At 42.0% G+C, this 17,509-nt stretch overlaps 1 protein-coding gene across 4 annotated transcripts in view; it reads right to left on the reverse strand.

Annotated features, from left to right (window-relative positions):
• The window catches only part of tnrc6c2 (trinucleotide repeat containing adaptor 6C2), a 141,699-nt gene that overhangs the window by 11,969 nt on the left and 112,221 nt on the right, over positions 1-17,509 (reverse strand). For all 4 annotated transcript variants that reach the window (XM_085459662.1, XM_085459659.1, XM_085459663.1 and 1 more), the window contains 12 exons: positions 7,919-10,372; positions 6,723-6,926; positions 5,970-6,136; positions 5,801-5,878; positions 5,310-5,367; positions 4,921-5,063; positions 4,053-4,196; positions 3,135-3,275; positions 2,527-2,646; positions 2,201-2,284; positions 1,281-1,560; positions 762-926 (listed from right to left, as the gene is read on the reverse strand). In XM_085459662.1, the coding sequence (XP_085315788.1) occupies positions 762-926; positions 1,281-1,560; positions 2,201-2,284; positions 2,527-2,646; positions 3,135-3,275; positions 4,053-4,196; positions 4,921-5,063; positions 5,310-5,367; positions 5,801-5,878; positions 5,970-6,136; positions 6,723-6,926; positions 7,919-10,372 (4,038 nt within the window). The remainder of the gene's footprint in view (positions 1-761; positions 927-1,280; positions 1,561-2,200; positions 2,285-2,526; positions 2,647-3,134; positions 3,276-4,052; positions 4,197-4,920; positions 5,064-5,309; positions 5,368-5,800; positions 5,879-5,969; positions 6,137-6,722; positions 6,927-7,918; positions 10,373-17,509) is intronic.

Genomic DNA, 17,509 nt, shown 5'->3' on the forward strand with positions numbered 1-17,509 from the left:
CTTCAATAAACATTTCCATAGTGGGAGAAAAAAGATGAAACTATGAGCTAAGAATAACTGTTTGCAGTCCACAGATTGTTATCTACGTATAAGCTGGAAAACAGATCATGTGTATGAAATGCAGAACCTGACGAAATCTTAAATGCTAAAATGAAAGTAATGCAGTAGTTGACAAGTCTGCGTCAGTTAACTAGTTTCTCAAAACATTACAGAAATTGTTTTTATGGAAAGTAACTGACATCATTACTGAGTGCTTTGTGTACTTCAGTGGTTTCAAACTGACACAAATATAAGACTGCATTTGTCTTCTCGAAAAATCACAGAAATGTCACAATTATATTCAAGGATGTGACTGCAACACCTGTCATTGTTATTGGGTGGAACTATGACACCTCAGACTCAGGGATTCTTAATGAGCTTGCAAACAGAACGTGCGGAAAAAAACAAACGCACAGTCGAAAGTCTTGCATGATACAAGTGGCAAAAAGCTACTGTCAGTTGTTGAGTTACTCATTGGGAAACAAGTCAACGAGTCCTAAGTGTGTTAGGAGGTGTGGCGTTTGCAATAGTGCCTTATAATCACTCCTCAACAAGTGAAGCATGTCTGCACAAAAATCTCAAGATTATTTTTAAAAAGGCGTTGGAAAGTATTTATGCAAAAAAACAACTTAACATTAAATGTCAGGCTGGTTTCATCTAACAATTTTCTCAAAGCCTCTACATTATGTGAGCATGCTTGTCTGTGTTATTGTGCAAAGTACCGTGCTTATTGAGGTTGTTCTCCAGATTTGAAGAGTTGCCAGAGAGGTTGTCCATGGAGTTGGAGTGTGTCCACTGGGACAGGCGGGATTGGGGCTGAGGGGGCTCCTTAAGGGACAGACCCCCAACCTCCATGCAGTTTACATTCATGTTTGGATTCAGTCCAGCTGAACACAAAACACAGGAATCTTTTGTTAATATTTGCACAAATAAAAACAAATATTTCAAACACACAACACAACGATACACTGTTTGATACATTGTGTTGCACATACAACTATAAGACAAAAGATGCAAGCATTTTGGCAATTGCACGATTTTTTTTTTTTTTTTTTTTTTTTTTTTTTAAAGAGTTGCTGATTTATTTTTACTTCACATGACACAAAATCAGGTGCTACACAGGCTGTAATACACAATGAGGGTTCTTCTTTTATTTCTGTGTCATGGGAAAATTTGAGTTTTAAACAAAGTGACCATAGTGTAGTTCTTTCAGCCCCGTGTTGTTGCTAGAGCAGACTCACAGAGAGGGTAGGTGCTGTAGGCGCTGGGCGACGACGGCGGCTCTTTGGTGTGCAGTGTATCGGCAAGGCTCGGAGCCTGGTGAGTGCCTGTGAAGGGGTCCAGGGTTGATTTGCCAGAGCCGGGGCCTCCGGCGGGGCCACCGGGGGGATGCAGACCAGTGGAGGAGGAAGAAGAAGAGGAATGAGAGGGAAGTTGTTGCTGCTTCATCAGCAGCGCTTGGTACAGCTGACGCTGGTGCTGCTGGATCTGCTGCTGCATGTTGGTGATTGTACGTGCAACCTGGGAGAGAAAAGGAGGACTGTCATAATTATGTATTTCAAAAGAAAGCACTGGGAAATATAGGCCAGGAGAGCAACAACATTAATCAAATTATGGATGGAAATAATGAAACAAAAGAAAAACAAAGAGGAAGTCGAGACAGTGGAGAATAGAAAGGAAAAGCAAGAGGAAAATAAAATGTTTCAATGTTATAGATAAAGATACGCAAGCAAAAACAAACAAAAAGAACACGCAGGGGTGGTTTGCAAAGATAAGCTTAAACAGAAAATGTTAGATAGATAAGATTTACCTATATCTTATGGATCTTGTGGGTTATTTTTAACAAAACATAATTTCTTTTACAAAAAGGAGAACAAACTATCGCCTTTTGCAAAATGGAGAAGTTGTCAGATAATGGGAAGTAACAAGTTCCTGTGTTATCTAAACGTTTCAGCAACTCCTGTTGTTACAAAGCATATTCTTTTCGCTGTTGTAATGATGTGACAAAAAATAAGTGAAAAAAAAAAGAAAAAAAAAAAAAGGAATAAATGAAGTTGGGTCACAGTACGATGACTCATGGCCCACATGTAGTCACACACATGAAATTTTAAAAGACCTTCACGGTCATACTTTATTTGTAATGACACATTTATTGACTCACTTGCTGCTCTTGTTGTCTAATAGGGCCGGAAACATTGCGCTGCGCCTGCATCATCTGGTGCTGGATTTGTAAACGCTGGTACGCCTGAATCGATGAAGACAAATAAAGAAATACGTTGATGTAAACAATAAAAAAATCTACACTCCCTTTCTCATGCATTGTTAGATATCGTCATTTTTAAAAATGACATATTCATAGGAAGTAAAATCTAATTAAAAAGTCAAATCAAAAATGAAAATAAAGGTCCAGAAGACATATTCTCTCGCACAAGCTGTAAAGGTTAAAGCTGCGCTGCAAATGCAATGCAAAGAGCGATGGCACCTCACCATTTGCAGTTGCTGAAGTTGGTACAACAGGGTCATTTGTTGAGGGTTTATTGGTGAAGTTAAAAGTGCAGGGTTCAGACCAATGTTTTTTGCTGCAAACTGCAAGAGCTGTGCTTGGACCTGAAGCGAATAGAAAAAATGGAGGTGGAACAAAAGAGAGATGACAAGTTAGTCACTGCACATCACAATAACTGTACATAAAAGCACCTTCTGGCAAGATGAAACTAGCCACCGCTGCATTTGTGCAGGATAGAAAAGAAGGGAGGTGAAAGGTCTGGGAGGCAATCTTGCAATTTCAAGAGTTATGGCCACAGTATGTCAACCACATCACTGAAACTGCACATGAGTTTTTAAGTGTGATTTAAAAAAAAAGGTAAAAAGCAATCTACGCTGTGGAGATTTTAAGAGGACAAAGACGACATATTCAACAGAATTAAAATGAGTTAAAAAGCCCAAAATATACAAAATATACACGTGGGGGAAGAAAAGAATCATGTTCCTCGGCCATATCACAAAATCTTCAAGCTTTAAGCGATTGTTTATATGTATTAGGACTTGACATAGTAGCACATAATAAATCTAATATGCATTATCATGTGTTTGACTACCTGAGGGGAGAGAAACGGAGGCACTTGAGCACGTAGACTAGGCTGGGAGGAGCTGAGAGGTGGCACTGGTGGCTGAGGAGGCTGCTGCTGCATGGCCCGGGTTTGTGCTGCTCCACTACTGCCAAACATTCCACTGGGTATCTGTATGCAGGAATCACAATGGTACAATTAAATATTCAAGAGTACTGCCATGTAATGGCAGTATAAACAAAAAAACGTCAAAACAAAAATACATAAATAAAAAAAAATTTGAAATGAAGAAAAAAAAAAAAGAAAAGGTGAAGTGTCTGCAATATTGCAAAATTTGATTAGGTCTAGATCACGTGTTTTACAGCAGAGCATATACTGAGGGAAAAAGGTGAGAGCAACTGTTTGTTTGATCATAAAAATGTCAGAAATTGCATTTTTTAAATTGACGAAAAACAATCAGCCTGTAAAAGCCACTTGTTCAAATTTCTAACCCCATACTGCTGAAGAGGGCTTTCCTTTCAGTTTGAAAAAAGGCTGCTTGCAGTGCCTTTGTTTGGACTTCAAGGACATCCTGTAGTTTTTCTGGGCCATGCCTGCCTCTAGGGGTGATATTTGATAGAGCATAACTATCTGGTTTCAATGGGCTCTTCAGGCAAGGTTATACACAAAAGTGAGCAACAGAAAAAGGGAGATGTGGGAAAGCATGTGAATAGAGAGATGTGTATAAAACAATTTAACACATCTTTTGTTGCTGCTACTGCAATCTGTATATGGAAATCCCACAGAGAGCACTGCAAATTAGTGGTTGTGCACAGTGATACTGTCTGTATCAGCTGTCCAAGGGTGCAAAGCCCCCCCCCCCCCCCCCCATACTACATATGTAGTATTTTATACTACATATATTTTAAAAGAAAAAGAAAAAGAAAAAGAAAAGAAAACCTGCTTTACCTGTCTGTTCAAGTTTTGCATGGCCAGCCCCGGGTTGCCCTGTCCCAGACCCTGCCCAGGAAGGCTACTATTGGCCAGGGGGAGCTTCAGGCTGGGGGAAGGCAAAAACGGTGATGGGGGGGTGTCGTCTGACAGGACGCCATCCTAGACCAGAGGAAAATAAACAGTTAATGAGGGGAATAAAGGCAGATGAGTGCAACATCAAACATTACACGTTGACAATGTTAATTATATGTGTGTAAAAACATTTCTTGTACTAACCAAGACGTTACAATCTAAAAACCTTCCAATGTGATGTGTTAACATATCATAAAAGCTACAATCTAAGCATATAATTAGAGAAAAGCCTAAAGTTACAGTAAGGGCTCAAACCTTTCCTTTTGCTAAAGCATATAGTTAGGGCTGGATCACGTGACCCTGAATCCTCCCTTAGTTATGCTGCAATAGGTGTAGGCTGCTTGGAGAGTCCCATGATGCATTGAGTGTTTTTTCTTCAGTCACCTTTCTCACTCACTATGTGTTAATAGACCTCTCTGCACTGAATCATACTTGTTATTCATCTCTGGCTCTCTTCCACAGCATGTCTTTATCCTGTCTTCCTTCTCTCACCCCAATCGGTCGCAGCAGATGGCCACCCTTCCCTGAGCCTGGTTGTGCCGGAGGTTTCTACCTGTTCAAAGGGAGTCTTTCCTTCCCACTGTCACCAAAGTGCTTGCTCATAGGGAGTCATATGGTTTTCTCTGTACATATTATTGTAGGGTCTACCTTACAATATAAAGCGCCTTTAGGCGACTGTTGTTATGATTTGGTGCCGTATAAATAAAACTAAATTGAATTGAATACCACCATGCATTTATACCCGACGTACCTTGTCGAGGAAGGCGTTGCGTTCGGAGGGGTCTTTGGAGAGTGCGGAAGGCCGACACACCAAAGGCTTGTTCATGCCATTGCTGTAATCAGACATGCCCATGCCTCGCTTGTCCAGGTCTGTTTTCTTCTCTAAAAGAGCAGCTAGAAGGAGAAGAGGTGATTGCAGAGGTTGTGAAATCTAGCCAAATAAATATATTGTGTCACTATAAAAGAGAGTTTTATTTAATCTCATTAGTGGTAAAAATATATATTTTAAAGAAAAAGGTCCCTCAGTATTCAACCAAGCGGAACTGAAGAGAATGAACTGATTTATTCAAATAAAAACAAACATCTCAGAACAGCAAGCGTAAAGACAAGGTTGACACACGAAAATGCTGGTGTACTTACTCATAGCCTGGTCAAGGTTCATATTGTTGCTCTTCAATGCCTCCTCAGCAGGGTCTCTCTGTGAAGTACAAAAACCTTGTAATTAGCATAACCAGACTGGGATTAATTTGCCAGAAGAGCTGATATTTCATCACTTGATAGTTTTTCCAGCCTGAAAAGGTTTCATTTATAATGCCCCAAAATTTTTGTTTAAGGTCACAATAACCTTTGACCATTGAAATCCAATTTGTTCATTCCACAGCGCTAGTGCATGCTTGTGCTAAATCGTAAGAAATTTCTTCCTGTGTTGAATAAATATCAAATTCCTGGTTAGAGGTCATAGTGACCTTCATCTCTGAGTATCACTTTCAGAACTGATAACCTAAATAAATGATGCCTCGCAGCTAAATCTGCCACCAGCACAGAGGCATTAAAGCAAAAATTCCAGAAGAAAGCTTGCGAGTGCTTTGAGTCTGCATTGACACTTAATTCTAAATATGCAGGGTTCATACCGGAAAGCCCATGTCAGTGAGTTGCTTGATGAGACGGTTCATAATCCAGGCCTCATCTGGCTTGTTGCCCATCTTCCCCTGAAAACAAAGAAGCAAAAATATTATGAATTCAACATTACATGATGTTTCCAAGGTCATAAATGCCACTGTGACAGGCGAGTTCACTGACCTTGTTTGGGCACTTCTTGGGTCCATTGCTCCAGGAGTTACAAGAAGAGCTGCTCTCCTGGGGGGTTGGGCTGTTCCATACATCCCCATCCTCAGTGTCCCATTGGCTGGTAGACATGCCCATCTCTTCCCCTCCATTTCCCCAGCCATCTTGCATAGGTTTGGGGCCTGAAAGAAAGGGATGGGAAATATAGGATTAAGTTGTGAGGAATAAAAGAAAAAAAATCTTCAGTGCATTACTCGATACTATGTGTCCTCTATATTCACAATACCATTTCAGAAGCTGAGCAGCACGTAACTTTAAACACAGCCACTTGGTGCCACTGTTGCTACATGCCAGTCTGCACTTTCTCCCTACACCTCCCCTCTATCGTTTCCAACATTTAAAACCAACAGCACAAATAACCAAGCTCCACTGAGGCGTGGAATTGCTTTAATCCAAGCAACACTCCAGCAGCACTAACAAAAACTTTCAAAACTGGCACAAACGGTACAGTTCTGTAGAAACTTCCCGTTTGTGTTCCCTAACTGAAGTGTGCTGTGCAAACATATTATGGAGCTACTGCCATAAACAAAATAGTGAACCCAAAGCAAACCAGTGCCTAAGTTGACAATTGTGTTCACAGGTTAAAGCAGAAAAACAGTAATTTTGTAAGTCTGAACTAATTGATGGCACTGAATATAGCACTGGTGGTATCAGCTAATCAACTCCTATTATTAACATCCAGCACTAACAATAAATTCTGAGTGTTACCTGGCTTGCAAGGTGCAGAACCTGGGGGTCCACTTCCCCTGCCATAGGGGCCAGAGGACTCATGGCCACCGTCTCCCCATCCTCCTACCCCACCTGGGGGCTTGCCCCAGGCTGAGGTACCATTGTCCACAGCTGATGTTGGAGCTGCTGGCTCTCCCCAAGCAGGTTCTGACTTGGGCTGAACACTTGGAATCTCCCCCCAGCCTGGAAGAAAGGGCAATTAATTAGTTAAAAGAATGAAATCAGCTTCTTTACAGCAGAAATTTTCATCAATTTTAAAACATCATTAGTTAATCCTCTTATGTGCTTCCCTGAAAACAAATGGAATAATACCACTGTTCCCATCAAGGCCAGCATCACATAGCATGAAGGTCTAAAGAGACTAAGCTTTAGTGACATATCAATAAGTGATAGTAACCTTTTCTATTGTATGCTGTGGTTTTTTATAATTATATGCCTTTCACCACCCCAGCCTGCCAAGCTGTGTCTATGAATGTGTAGGTGAATGAGACAAGACAAAGCAAAGCAGCAGATTAGGAAAAGCCTAAATTAATGACATCAGCAGAAATGGGCAGCTATTTGGCTTAAATGTGTTTTGGAAGTGTTCATGATGCTCCTTAGTCACTGCAGCACAAATTGCAGACAGCAGATGGCAGTGGTCTCATTCACAATTAAAACTGTTTGCCATTAAAGCTTTGGCAAATATCTATGCTTCACAGGGCTTTTGTTTTTCAAAGACTTACTAGATCTTGTGAAAGTGCAAACTTAAACCTACTATTAAATGCTGATGACAACTGTGAAGATTTTAACTTCTCTGAGAGCAAAAACAGTCACTTTGTAAATTCTTCAAAGAAATTATTTTTGAAAGGAAGGACCATAGTTCCCAAGCTTGTTATAATTTTCTCATTTTATGGGAACAGGTGAAAACAAAATCTCTTTGTCTTTGTCTGTCTCCCTGGCTTGTTAACAGACAAGAAAATCAGTATCCCTTGAATAAAACACACATATGCTGTTAGAAAGAAATACCCACTTTTGTAAAAGTCAGTTTGAAATTTTTAAACATTTCATTGAATATAGTATGGTGGGAGACTACAAGATCAGAAATCAAATTTTAATTCATTTTTGAATTTCAAATACTACTTGAATGTTAAGCAAAATAAGATTTTAGGTCATTAATGTCTAAGTCTTTTAAATACCTGGGTTGGAGTGGGTGGGTCTGCCTTGGGGCCCCACACTTGGATGTGATGCTGCATTGTTGGGCGACCCATTGTTGTTTCCATGGTGTTGCAGGTGAGTTGGGGGCTGGCCATGATGAGTATGGTGGTGCATATGGTGAGGGTGAGAGTGATGGTGATTGTTGTTGCCAGGTCCAACGGAGTGATTGTTGTTGTTATTGTTGGGAATAATCATTCCACCATTCTTACTTGGAGGGGGGCCGCTGTTGCCTGGGTTACTAGTGGGATTGTTACGATCCCACATGTTGACTGTCTTGTTGTAGGCACTGGGATCCCCCCAGGTAGATGTTCCATCGTCAATCTCCATCTTCCTACGAATGGAGGGAGGAGAGGGCTCTTCCCAGCCAGTAGGCTCCATACCTTGGTCTTGTTTGCTGACATTACCCCAGCTAGAGTTGTTCTGCTTCACAGAACTGGGACCTCCCCAAGAACCAATACTTCCACCTCCTCCACTACCAGTGCTGCTGCTGCTGCTTTCTTGTGGCTTGGAGGAGCCCCAGCCACCCTGCACTGGTCCATTGGCACGTGAGGTCTCCCCCCAGCTGCTATTACTCACAGCAGGAGTTTTGCCCCAGCCTCCTCCATTTGCTCCTCGAGGACTTTCCTTCCATCCACCATTTCCTCCGTTACTTCCTTCTCCTTCCCACATGCTGCTAGAGGAACCATTATTCTTGATGTCTGGCTCTCCCCATTCCCCTGTGGTGGAGCCATTAGAACCACCATTATTGTTGCCCCACTTATGGGCATTTTTGGGGCCTTCTCCCCAGCTAGTAGGCTGGTTTTTCACTAGGCCATTGTCCCAGCTGGATGACTTGTCCTCTGATCCCCAGGATGAGGTACCCCCATTCTTGGGACCACTGGAAGGCAAAGGATCTCCCCAGCCACTAGTAGTGCCATTCGGAGCTTTACTGAGTGACTGTGGGGGGTCACCCCATCCTGATCCTGTCTGGACTGGCTGAGATGCTGGAGCTCCCCACCCAGAAGATGAAGATCCTTCACTGTCACTTTTCCCTCCAGATCCAGGCCTCTGAGCAATGGTAGGAGTTATGGTGCCATTGGTAGATGAGGGTCCGCCATTGGAGCTGGAGGCTCCTATGGTGTCTGAGCTGCTACTGCTCTTTCCATCATCAGAGTTTGCTTCTTCCATCTCCCATACAGTGTTCTGTCGGACGGGGGTCTGTCCCCAACCTGTGTTACTCAGGACTCTAGGGTCAAGGTCTTGCCGTGGTAGCATAGGGGCAAATTCCATGCTGGAGGATCTGTCTCTACGCTGGGATCGACCTTCACTGCTGTCTCCGCTGTCCTCACTTGCTGGGGCTGTTCCAAGCTGCTGGCCCCAAGAGCTCAGTTGCTGGTCTTGGCCTGAGCCAGAACTACCAGCATCTATGTTGTCCCAACCTTTAGTTGCTTCTCCACCGCCAGAGGATTTTCCCCAATCACCCCAGCCACCACTTCCACTACTCCCACCACCACTGCCTTGGCGACCCCAAGCAGAGAGGCCTCCAGATGTTGTTGAGTCCCAGCTGGAGTCCTTGGGGGAGTCAGCTGCCTTGGTTTCTCCACTACCCCATACAGAGCTGCCGGTTGTATCCCCATTGAGCTGGGATGACTCAGTGGGTGACTGGCCTCCCCAACCAGTTAAACCATGGATAGGGCTCATAGGCTCCTGAGCTTGTTGTTGTTTAGTGTGGTTTGGTCCATCAGTGTTAAGGTTAACAGGCTCTATATTGAAGGACAAGTTTGTGTTGGTTGAAGGGTGCTGTTGCTCATTTTCTGTAGCACTCATCATGCCAACCCAACTTCCCCCACCGTTATCAGCACCTCCCATGTTCCCATTTCCTAAATTTCCATTGCCATTTATGCCTGGTGGAAGGGATGAAGAGCTGGACACCCCACTGGTACCACCTCCAACACTCTCATGGCCCAGAACAGGCCAGGCTGAAGGGTTGGCATTTGGGTTGAGATTCAAGTTAAAATTGGAAGAGCCCCAGTTATTGGGTGCTCCAACTCTGCCACTATTCATACCATCTTGTTTACCATCTGAAACCCAGCCTCTATTACCTACTAATGCGTTGGTTGATCCAGGTCCTGTCATCATGTTATTGTTAGCTTTGAGAGAGGGGTAGTGGGCCTGCTGGCCTGCTGCGCCTGTGGCCATACTCACAAAACTACTCCTACTGGTAGTAGTGACAGCACTGGTGTCTAGGTTAGAGCTGGTGGAGCCCGAGGGGCATTCTGGTGTTACAGGGTTGCAGGGGTCACTACTGCGGCTGATGGAGGGCCAAGCTTCTGTATCACTCTTGTCAATAATCACTTTGTCCCAGCTGTTGGCACTTGATGGGCTGTCAACTGGTACAGAGGCTCCCCAATAAGAGATCTCATACTGGGCACCAGGGCCACACTGGAGGGATATGTCTAAAGAGAAAAAAAAAAAAAAAGGGGGGGGGGGGGTAAGAGATTAAACAAAGGAGACAGATAGAGAGGAGTAAAAGTACAGGGAGGACAAGGAGGAGGGGAGAAAGAAAAGAAATTCATAAGTTTAGAGTAAGGAGAATCATGTAATGCAAGTTCACAACCAGGCTACAGTTAGCTTCCTGAACCAATTTTATCTTCTTGGTTAGTTAACGCTAGCTATCAGACTTGGCAGGATGAGATGGTCAGGCTTGCATGTTTCAGGATTTAAAACATAATCAGAATGCACAGCCAAGCGTGCTTCTTGTCATATCAGCTTCAGGATATCCATATATCCTTGCTCTGGTGCAGTCAGCCAAACAGAAACACTGAGATGGAGCCTTTGCTTTCTTTTTACATCGTTCTTTCCTTCTCTTTTTCTCCCCAGTTTTTACTTAACTTCCATTTCTTAAACAGAGGTTACTGATTTACTCCCTTTTCACTCTCTAAAGTCATTTATTTATTATTATCCCATCTCTCACCTATGTCCTATTATACTCATGTCTCCCTCCTCCATTTTTCCCCCCACCACTTTCTTCACCCTGTCCCTCTCTCCCTTCTGCACTCCTCCAACACCCGGCAGCGAGAGACCCATCCGTCTCCATCGTGGCTTCACTGGCTGGGACTGTGAAGGGAAGCCCAAGTGGAACGCCGTTCATTTATTGGAATGAAACCAGGACAGAGTCTCATCCATCACTCCTTACGCTTTACTGGGCCTACTCCTCCTTCAACTGCACTGCAATAAGAAACCACATAACAGTTCCTCCAAGCTTGTGTGAATAAGTGTGTGTCTATTTGCTTCTCACTACCTGCATATACATAATACTGCACATGCGATTCTGTATATCTAGGAATTATCTGTATGACAAAACTGAAAATGAGGGATTGTCCATAGATTTTGTCCTTCTACTTATGATCTATGATCTACAAATCCCTCACCAAGCTACCAAATCGCAGCTTTTTACAACTCTGATCAAGATGGAATCACGCACAAGCAGATTCGTTAGGCACAAAAGCAGCCACCATCAAATGGTGAACTAATAATAGACTGGGTTGATGCTGCAAAGGGATAATCAATCTGTGGGAGGCAGCTAATCAATAATCTTATTAATGTTAGTGGGTGAGAGCAGAGAGGCTATTGATCCAGCATCCAAACACTCTAACCAATAGGGTAGCTTCAGGCAAATGGCAGAAAAGCTAATGAGAAGTAGGAGCTACGAATATCACCATTGCGCAGACCAACTAACCTTATTAATAATTGATAATAATAAACATTTGTACATGAAAACTAGACATCGGAGTTTGTTTTTTCTAAAGTCCACACTAAATGTAATGTGTTTCTAAAGTAAAACTGTATAGCTTAAGATAGAACCTTAAGACAGGAAAGAAGATCCTATCAAATTGTTGCCATCCTAACAAGACGTTACACAGCACAAGATATAGAAGGAAAAGTCCATTTATTTGAGGTGTGAAGACAAAGACACATATTCTGGCAGATGTATGACTTTTAGATACTTTGAACGTGCCACAGAGGCTGTGAATTACATTTTCACTTATCTCCACTTCCCAGGCAGCCTTATCGTTCAGGGTCATCAGACTGATGACACACACATGCACACCAACATTAATCTACAGTCAGTTTGCAATCAGCTGAAAACAGAAATAACTAATGAAACATCACACAAGTTTTTAAATTACACTTGCCATGGGTTTTCTGACTTCTGACAACAGCTTGGTATTAGGGGTGGGCGGTGTGAACGGTATACGGTAGAAATGATATAAATTTGGCCAACGGTAGCGCATGTTGATGGTGTCATCAAGCTGCACCTATTTTGGTCGACAGCATTGCAGTGGCTGCAAACAACATCATCTGCAAATTATGCTGGGCGACAGTAATAGCAGAGACAAAGCACTTTTGGAATATAGGGAAAGCCAAAAACTGCGCTTCCGTAACATTGATTCATTGCTGAATGAATCAATGTTATCAATCAATTCATGCTGAATTCCCTAACAACTGCTCTATTCCCATGTTGTTGCAGTATATTAATGACTAACCTCGTATTGTGGATGGATTATCTCAGTTGTTCTCCTGACTGAAGTTTGGTCCGTTTACAGCATCCTGCCATGCAATTACATTGGTCCCTAACCACCAGAAACCCTCACGTTAACTTTTATTGAGTGAAAAAAAAGTTAGCGGCCATCCTTCAACTTCACTGTGCTAATGTTATGCTAATGTAGCTGTTATGCTAACGTAGCTGTTTTGCTAGCGATCACGTAGCACATCATTATATACCAGCTAGCCCAACTCCAGTAACCCTACAAACATCACTGCTGTTTAGTTTTCTGTCTTCATTAATGTTGGAATTGGTAGCAGAGCAGTACGTTTTAATTTTTTTCAGAAATCTCTCAGTCAGAACATGCTATATCATATTTAGGTAACTAGCAAAACTAGCGAGCTAACTTCCTGCTAACTTCTAACTCCGTTAAATGTAATAAATTCGATTTTCATGGATGCCTAGATGTTAAACTTAATTGTTACACTTGGTAAAGCAGAAATGCTGATCATTTTATTAAAGATGAAATAATTTAGACAGTTTTAACTCTCAGTGATGCCGCAGTGATCGTGTGACTTTGGGACCTGAACCAGACGGAGTTTAGGAACCAGATTACTCCGCAAGGCTCCTGACTACGGCAGCCATAATGCTCCGACAATCCATCAAGCTGTGCGCCTTCGTAGCTTACCAAAGTCGTACTAAAACATTTTTGACAGATTTTTGAGTGGTGTGAACCACATAAAATCAGTTTGAGGTCAGTAAGCACAACCAGAATTCGTACATAAGGCACACTGTCGATTTTTGAGAAAATTAAAGGATTTTAAATGTCCCTATAGTGTGTAAAATACTTAATACAGAAGAAAAGAATATATCGCGATATATATCATATTACCGCACATGCTTCAAATTATACAGTGATATGGATTTTAGGCCATATCGCCCAGCCCAACTTGATATAAGAAAAAAGTTTGGGGTCAAAACTCAGAAACTGGTAGTGAGAGCTACACCAGCTTACAAAAACATAACATTAATAATAATAACTTTATTTGTATAGGACTTTTCAAAACCCAGAGCTACTGAGCAGAACTGAGTTTAGCTTACTGATGCAGCCCTCCACAACATACTCAGTTTCTCTTCTGGCCCCTTAGGAAAGTTTATTGTGCACTCCTAGTTTAAACTGATGTAAACTGCAAAAGTAATTGGCCTTATATTAAATTGTTCAAAACAACTTTTTACTACTACTGTAGTCAGTAGGAAAACAAATCCTGATCAGAAAAGCCCACTGATTTACTGTTTTCTCTTTGTCCAACTGTACGTGGTCGATTTCCAAGCAAATAGGAGCACTACTTTATCACTCTGTGGACCCTATCCAAGAAGCTCAGGGGAGGGCAGTCAAAGTAAAACTATTTTGTTCAGTCAGTTCCTTACCACCCAGCATATCTTCCTCCTTCATTCGCACAATTTGAAAATAAAAGATTACTTGACTAATGTAAACTCTGCAAAGCAGTCCTCCTTTATCACACTCAACACCTTTGTCACAGAGGAAATGTACAAAGCTAATTTTGAACAAGCCCCCCCAAACCACACACATAAAAAAATATGAAAGAAAAGGTGACTCTCATGCACATGATAAAAGAAAGGAGGTCAGAGAGCGAGAGAATGGAAAAATACCTGAGGAGAAGTATAGCAGCCTTAGTCTTAAGAGTGCTTACACAGATCCACGCAAGAATAAGAAACAGCAGACATCATCTTAGTACATCTGAAACAGGTTAGTCAGTGAAGCAAAAAAAAAAAAAAAATCCTTTTGCAGAGGCAGCACATGTGGACATCTACCTCAACAAAACCGGACCATTATTAGCTCCACAAAATGAGTGTTTACAACAGGATTACAGGGTTGCATTACACTGCAAAGGTTTTAATGTTGGTGCATCTTTGCCAACATGTACGAGTGGACTAATGCAAAACAGCCTTCCTTTCTTTTCACCTTAATGTGCCTCCATTGTTCCCCTTTCAACTCCCTTTCCAGGCATTCCAGAAAAAGGTACTGCTGATTCTTGGCAAATCATTGATTTGCGGGAAGGGCATGAAAGCAAGCTGAATATGAAAAACAAAGGCAAGGGGAGAATTATTTCCATCTACCATTTGCAATCATATGTCAGTAATGTGTTGCTTTCATTCTGGTTGCAATTAGGAGGGCAGCCTATGATTATGCCTTGTGAATGAAAAGGGTCAAAAACAGAAAGGGAAAAAAAAGTAGCATCTCTGTAGCTCTTCACGTTTCAAACGGACAGAAAGACAGCCTTTTTGTATGCGTGTATGTGGAGTCTAGCTTATTCTCACCTGCACTGAACTACAGAAATGGTGGACATCAGTTTAATAATAAAAACATCCTAATGTAGGTACACCGACAGTGCTTACTACAAAACACGGACAAGCAGCATCAACACTGCAGTGGAGCTGTGTGATACCAGCCGGAGTTGAAGCACAAATAAGCAAGAGGTGAATTCCTGCTAATGACACTAGCTGCCATCATGGAAATGGGCAATAAGCCAAGAATTAAATGCCTTTCTTCCCCATTTGAATGAAATAAAGGGCTGGGTGACAGAAAGAAAGAAGAAGAGTGCGGTAGAGAGAGATGGAAGACAGTCTGTGGGGGTGGGGAGAGGTCGGCACATACAGTGGTGAGGGAAAAGAAAGGGAGACAGCGAAAGAGAAAGCATGAACAGAATGAGAATAACTGTAGTGACAAAGTGATTCTTTTAGCTTGAGTGTGAGCAACAGAGGCAGCTCGGCTTCTCGGTTAAAATTATGGGATGACATAAACCCAAAATCAAAGGAGGAGGGAACCTTTACTAGTCTTTTGTCACCATACTGACCCTCTCCATCTCTCTTTGAGAAGAACTTTACGCCCACTCACATAGAGGACGGCATGCACATGTTTTTCCGGAAACATAGAGAAAAAGAAAAACAGAGGGGACGGTCTCCGTGGGGTTTAAAAAGCTCATCATTCATGTCTGTTTACCTCTGCTGAGAGAAGAGAGAAAATAGAAGAGCGAGACCATAGTGACTTCTCTGGTTTCCCTGAGAGAGGCTGCATTAATGAAGCCACTAGGGGGTTCTCTCACTTGTGTGTGCCTATGTGTGTGTCACAGCTTGAGCATATGGACCAATCTATACCTCCGTGGCTTCTTTGGGGCCAAGTGATCTTTTCATTTGATTTTAAAAAACGTAGAAATAACAGATTTATTTTTTTGATGATGTCAGAAGAGGTAAACAACATTTTTATAAGATTAAAGAATGTAAAAATGCGCAAGTGTTCTAAACGTGTTTTGTTTTTTAAATAAAGCAACACCAAACAGTTTACTTAAGATGTGTTCAAAATCTAAGCTAATTTACCTAAAAATCAAAGGAAGCATTATGAAAGGGTCAAGTGTTTTAAACCGCACCCAGCAGAGTGCCTTCTGGCTACGCGTGCTGTCCGGGTGACCGGCAAACAGCTGTTGGGCTACAGTTCCCACAGTCTTAAGAGACCCCATTCCAGCACCTGCTACTGGGGAGTCTGTCTGGCTGCTGGATGCTCCGGACTACTTAAATGGTCTCCAGTCAGCTGGAGAGATGGGAATGGTGGGTGTGACAGGGGGATGGAAATGGGACAGGGGGTCTCTGTCTGGTGGGACAATTGAATGGGTTGAGAAAAGACGTTGTGTGGGAGGGTGGTGTGTCGAGAGCAGACTGCATTTTAGACACTGGGGATGGGGTGCTTGGATAGCCTGTTGGAATCTCAAGCGTTACAGATTTACACAGAATTCATATAGATTCTACAATAATTAAATTTGACTTTCCAAGCCAAATGTGGAGTGATCAAAAATGTGTCAAAGAAATAAATTTAACATCTTTACAGTGTACTTCTAACTAAAACTACAGTGTGAGTACACTCCTCTTTAAAGTGTGAGGCAGATTGCAAGGGAGACGCATATCTGAGGGGACACAACTAGGTCAGACTAGAGTACTCTCTCTGCTGCACATTCATTATATCTATATACATGTGTTAGTGTTTGCATGTGTGCAACTACAAAAGTGAACCATCACATCACTGCCACCCTTAGGGCCTCAGTAACCTCACCAGAGGTCAGAAACACTGTCCTCGAAAACAAAATAGAAACACTGTCCTCGAAAACAAAATAGAAACACTGTCCTCGGAACAAAGTTCATCTGTAACTTGCAAAATGAAATGAAACTTTACCTCTATATTTGCAGACATTGTCTTTGAGATATAAGCATTTTGACTTTTAAAAAAAAAAAAAAGATGTATTTATGATCAGGAAAAACTTCATTAAATCTATCACAGTCCAGTATTAACTTGTAAATCCAGCAAACATACATTTGCTGGGTTTACATTTTTAGGTGAGAAGTTTTTCAGATTTTCTGCAGCAAAAGTCATGTTTGAAATGAAAGAAGCCACAGACTTAAATAATTGCTCTGCATTGTAGACTTAACTTCAGTGTCCAATCCCTAAGTTATGTATCGCAGACGCACTGCAACAACTGGTTACTGGCTTCAGGCTATTGGCTGTGCAGACAGGAAAGAACATGTTGTGGACTGGATGCCCTCAGGACAAGGACATGAGTGGAAAAGGAGGTGAAAACCCAGCCAATGGCTACTTCTGTCACAGGCTGTTGTACAGAGAGACTCCAGGGGAAACCAGAGGTAGGTAAAGGCCAATTAGGACAACAAGTGCTGGACTAGGACAATAATACAGCATTACAACGTAACACACTCAGCCAGGGCATCCTAACGTGTCCAGAGCTCAAAGAAGAAACATATGCTTTCAAATCTGAAGGTTCTGACTTAATGTTTCTCTTAAGAGAGTTACGCCTGCAGCTAAATTTTTTCTTGGCCCACAGCCAAAGAAACACTGCAGTAAATAGCTGTGCATAGAGAAAAAAACATTATTACCAATGTAATAAAAAAGAAATTTGTGCCGACAGATTGAATCTGTTGAATTTTTGCCACCAATTTAATATATTTACTGAATTTAAAAAATACA

This window comes from Copadichromis virginalis, linkage group LG6 (genome assembly GCF_057382275.1).
Source record: "Copadichromis virginalis isolate Kocher_CV1m ecotype Utaka linkage group LG6, C_Virginalis_male_GT1.1, whole genome shotgun sequence".
NCBI classification, from domain to species: Eukaryota; Metazoa; Chordata; class Actinopteri; order Cichliformes; family Cichlidae; genus Copadichromis; species Copadichromis virginalis.